Source organism: Anastrepha obliqua, chromosome 1 (assembly GCF_027943255.1).
Source record: "Anastrepha obliqua isolate idAnaObli1 chromosome 1, idAnaObli1_1.0, whole genome shotgun sequence".
NCBI classification, from domain to species: domain Eukaryota; kingdom Metazoa; phylum Arthropoda; class Insecta; order Diptera; family Tephritidae; genus Anastrepha; species Anastrepha obliqua.
The window spans coordinates 9,918,742-9,921,684 of NC_072892.1; the positions used below are offsets into that span (position 1 = coordinate 9,918,742).

The 2,943-nt window shown below is 40.2% G+C and overlaps 1 protein-coding gene across 1 annotated transcript; it reads right to left on the reverse strand.

Moving 5' to 3' along the window:
* Positions 1-991: 991 nt before the first annotated feature.
* Positions 992-2,074, reverse strand: LOC129236026 (lysine-specific demethylase 6B-like). Its single transcript, XM_054870198.1, has one exon. It carries the CDS (start codon positions 2,072-2,074, stop codon positions 992-994), a length of 1,083 nt encoding a protein of 360 aa, XP_054726173.1.
* Between the last annotated feature and the right edge of the window lie 869 nt (positions 2,075-2,943).

Below are 2,943 nucleotides of genomic sequence, written 5' to 3' on the forward strand. Positions count from 1 at the left end.
CCTTGTCGAGGCTCTATGCTCCCGAGAGGAGTCAACAAGGAAAAAATAAAATGAATAAATAAATAAAGAGTTAAATAAAAATCAGTCAAATAACATTTAAACCATATGGCAACCTTTGTCGTGCAAATAAATAAGAAGAGCTACCAAAGCCTACGCTTAGATTATTTTGATTGGAATTTTTTACTCATTGCTCTGTACCATTTAATTGGTTTTTACAACTTTCCATCGGTGATTATTACTTTTTACATAAATGCTCGTGTATCTCTGTGTATATTTAGTTATACTCGTATTCTAACTGTTTATATACCTGTTATTTTTTTTTAATTTATTTTCATTAATTTTCCCGTTTATTGCTTTATCGGTGTTCGCAACTAGAAGTGGAGTCTATTCTCATAATTTTGTATTTCCCATTGATTACACATTTTGGGCCCCTCTATTAGCGTGAACGGTGTGTGATGTTAATGGTTGTGGGTCAAGTGTGGGCTGAGGCTGATACCCAAACACACATAGGTGTATATATTTGTATCGGCGTGCATGCGTTCCCAATGTTCAATGGGTATTATTGGGCAGTCTAATTGAGGGCAATCAATTTGAATTGGAGTGCACACAACTGGAGCGATGTTAAAGTGAAGTGTTGTTCAGCAAAACGGTTAGCAATTAGCGAGAAATCTATAAAATTTAAATATATGCCCATGCCCGGCGAGATAATTAAATTTTGTTGAAATTTTGCGAAACTCACTTTTTTTTAGTAGTTTTCGGTTTTTTATGTACTTGCCATATTTTCTTTGTTTAATAAAAGGCTTTCACTTTTTCCTCTAATGTAAAAATAATTTTTAAAACCCCCATTACTTTCCTTTTATAATGAAACCGAATCACTGTCGCCATTCACCCTTTTTCGCAATTACTTCGTGTCCGTTTTTTTCATCTTCACCTTTGCCCTAATTTGGTTTTGTTTTTTGTTTTCAGTTGTCCTTTTGCACAGCGTGCCAATCTAATCGGAGAAATTCTTCTCGTCCGAAAAGCGCACATGATGTTGTTGCTTGAGGCGCGCTGCCGGCATTGGCCTGCTTTCACCCCTCACCGCGCCCGCCATTGCTGCTGTCGAAACTCCTGCTCCAGCTGCCTTTGCTGCCACCACGGCGGCCGCTGCCTTGGCGACCTCATTTGCTCGCGTGCCCGTCCAAATGTTGCCAACACCATCAATAGTGCTATTGTTGTGCTTTTGTTGTTGTCTCGTCCGGCTGTGACCGCCATCATTACCGCCGACGGCCAACCGGCCACGTCCTGTTGTCACGTTTATTTGCTTGTACGCGTTTCCTGTCACTCGCCGTTCGGCCGTCATTGCTGCTGTTGTTTCGGCAGATGTTGGTTTTGCTGTCGCCTTTGTTATTATTGTTGTTGCTGCTGCTGCTTGTATTGTTTCATTGGCTTCACTTCCGTCGGATGTCTTTTCGTGTCCTTCATTGCTGGAGAGTGTCGGCGAGTCGGATATGGGCGGCGATGATGAGGTCCATTGCTCATCGCAGGAGCAATAACCGCGTGCCGTGTCGCCCCCCTCCAAGGCGAGCGAGTGCAGTTCGCGTAATCTTCGCAACTTTTGTTCTTGTCGCTTATAAGCTGCAGCTGTAGCTGCTGAGGCGTTGACGTTGATGTTGAAGTTGCCGTTGGCAGCGGTTGCGGAAGTCATTTGTTCTGGTCGTAATTTTTGTTGGTGTTGTTGTTGCGGCTGGTGTGCGTGCTGTTGAAGGGCTTGTTCTTGGTATATATTTACGGCTGTTGCTGATGATGCTAGTGAGGTTAGGGTCTGAGCTGTTGCTGGTTGGTTTTGCTGTTGTTGCTTTAATGGTTGTACTGATGCTACTGACGGTTGAGGTGGTGGCGGTGGTGGTGGTGTCGTTGTTGTCGATGACATTGATGATACGGATGTAGCTGATGCCGAATGCGCAAATTGCATGCGTTGCAGTGCTACCGGTTGCTGGTAGAAGGGAAAGGTTTGTGAGTATAGGCCTCCGTCTTCTTCCTCTTCTTCGTGCTCGTTTCCTCCAATTCCCAGCTCGCCATCTTCTTCGTGCATATCCGCATTTAATTTATCACTTGAGCTGTAATGAACGGAAGAGAAATAGAAAGGGATTGAGTAAAAGATGTATTCGAATATTTCAAATCCATCAACAAAATTTATTCCACACATACATATACCGATACATACATAAATACAATGAAATATTCAACCTAACCGCAATATTTTTTTTTTTTTTTTTTTATTTTTTTTATCCCCTTTATTTTATACATCTGTCCATTGACATTAAGTACGTTGTTTAACAATTTGGCCAGGATTTACATACATCGCTTAATGACCAGTGCCAAAGCGATAAAAATTAAAATAAACGAATTAATACTATATACAATTAAATACAATTAAATAATATCCAATACAAGTTTTACTCTACATAATACAAATTTTACAACAATTTAACAGCAATTTAAGCCCTTTGCACATTTATTATTTTCTAGCATTCATTAAGTCGCTTGGTCGAGTTCTCTTTAAGCGTCTTTCAGTGTTTTTTTCCCTTTCCAGAAGTTTGTTGATTTCTGCATTATTGTGTCCCTGTATTTTTCCAAAGTGGCTTCTTGCTATTTTTTTGGTCTCTTCGTCTACTGTTGCTATATTAAAAGTCCTGTGGATGTCATCATTTTTCGTGTACCTGTCAGACATGGACAAAATTCGAAGAATCTTCGATTGCTGTCGTTGAATTTTTACTAGGTGTGACTTTTTAGCCGTTCCCCATACCTGTAGTCCATATAGCCAGATTGGTTTAATCATGGCTTTGTACAATAATAGCTTGTTCTGTATAGTAAGTCTGGATTTTGTGCTGACTAACCAATGAAGTTGTCGAAGCTTTTCTTTTATTTGTTTGACCTTTTGCTTTATGTGGTGATTCCAAT

Coding starts and splice junctions, on each gene's coding strand:
- LOC129236026 (XM_054870198.1), bottom strand. CDS start 2,074: ATGCACGAAGAAGATGGCGAGCTGGGAATTGGAGGAAACGAGCACGAA.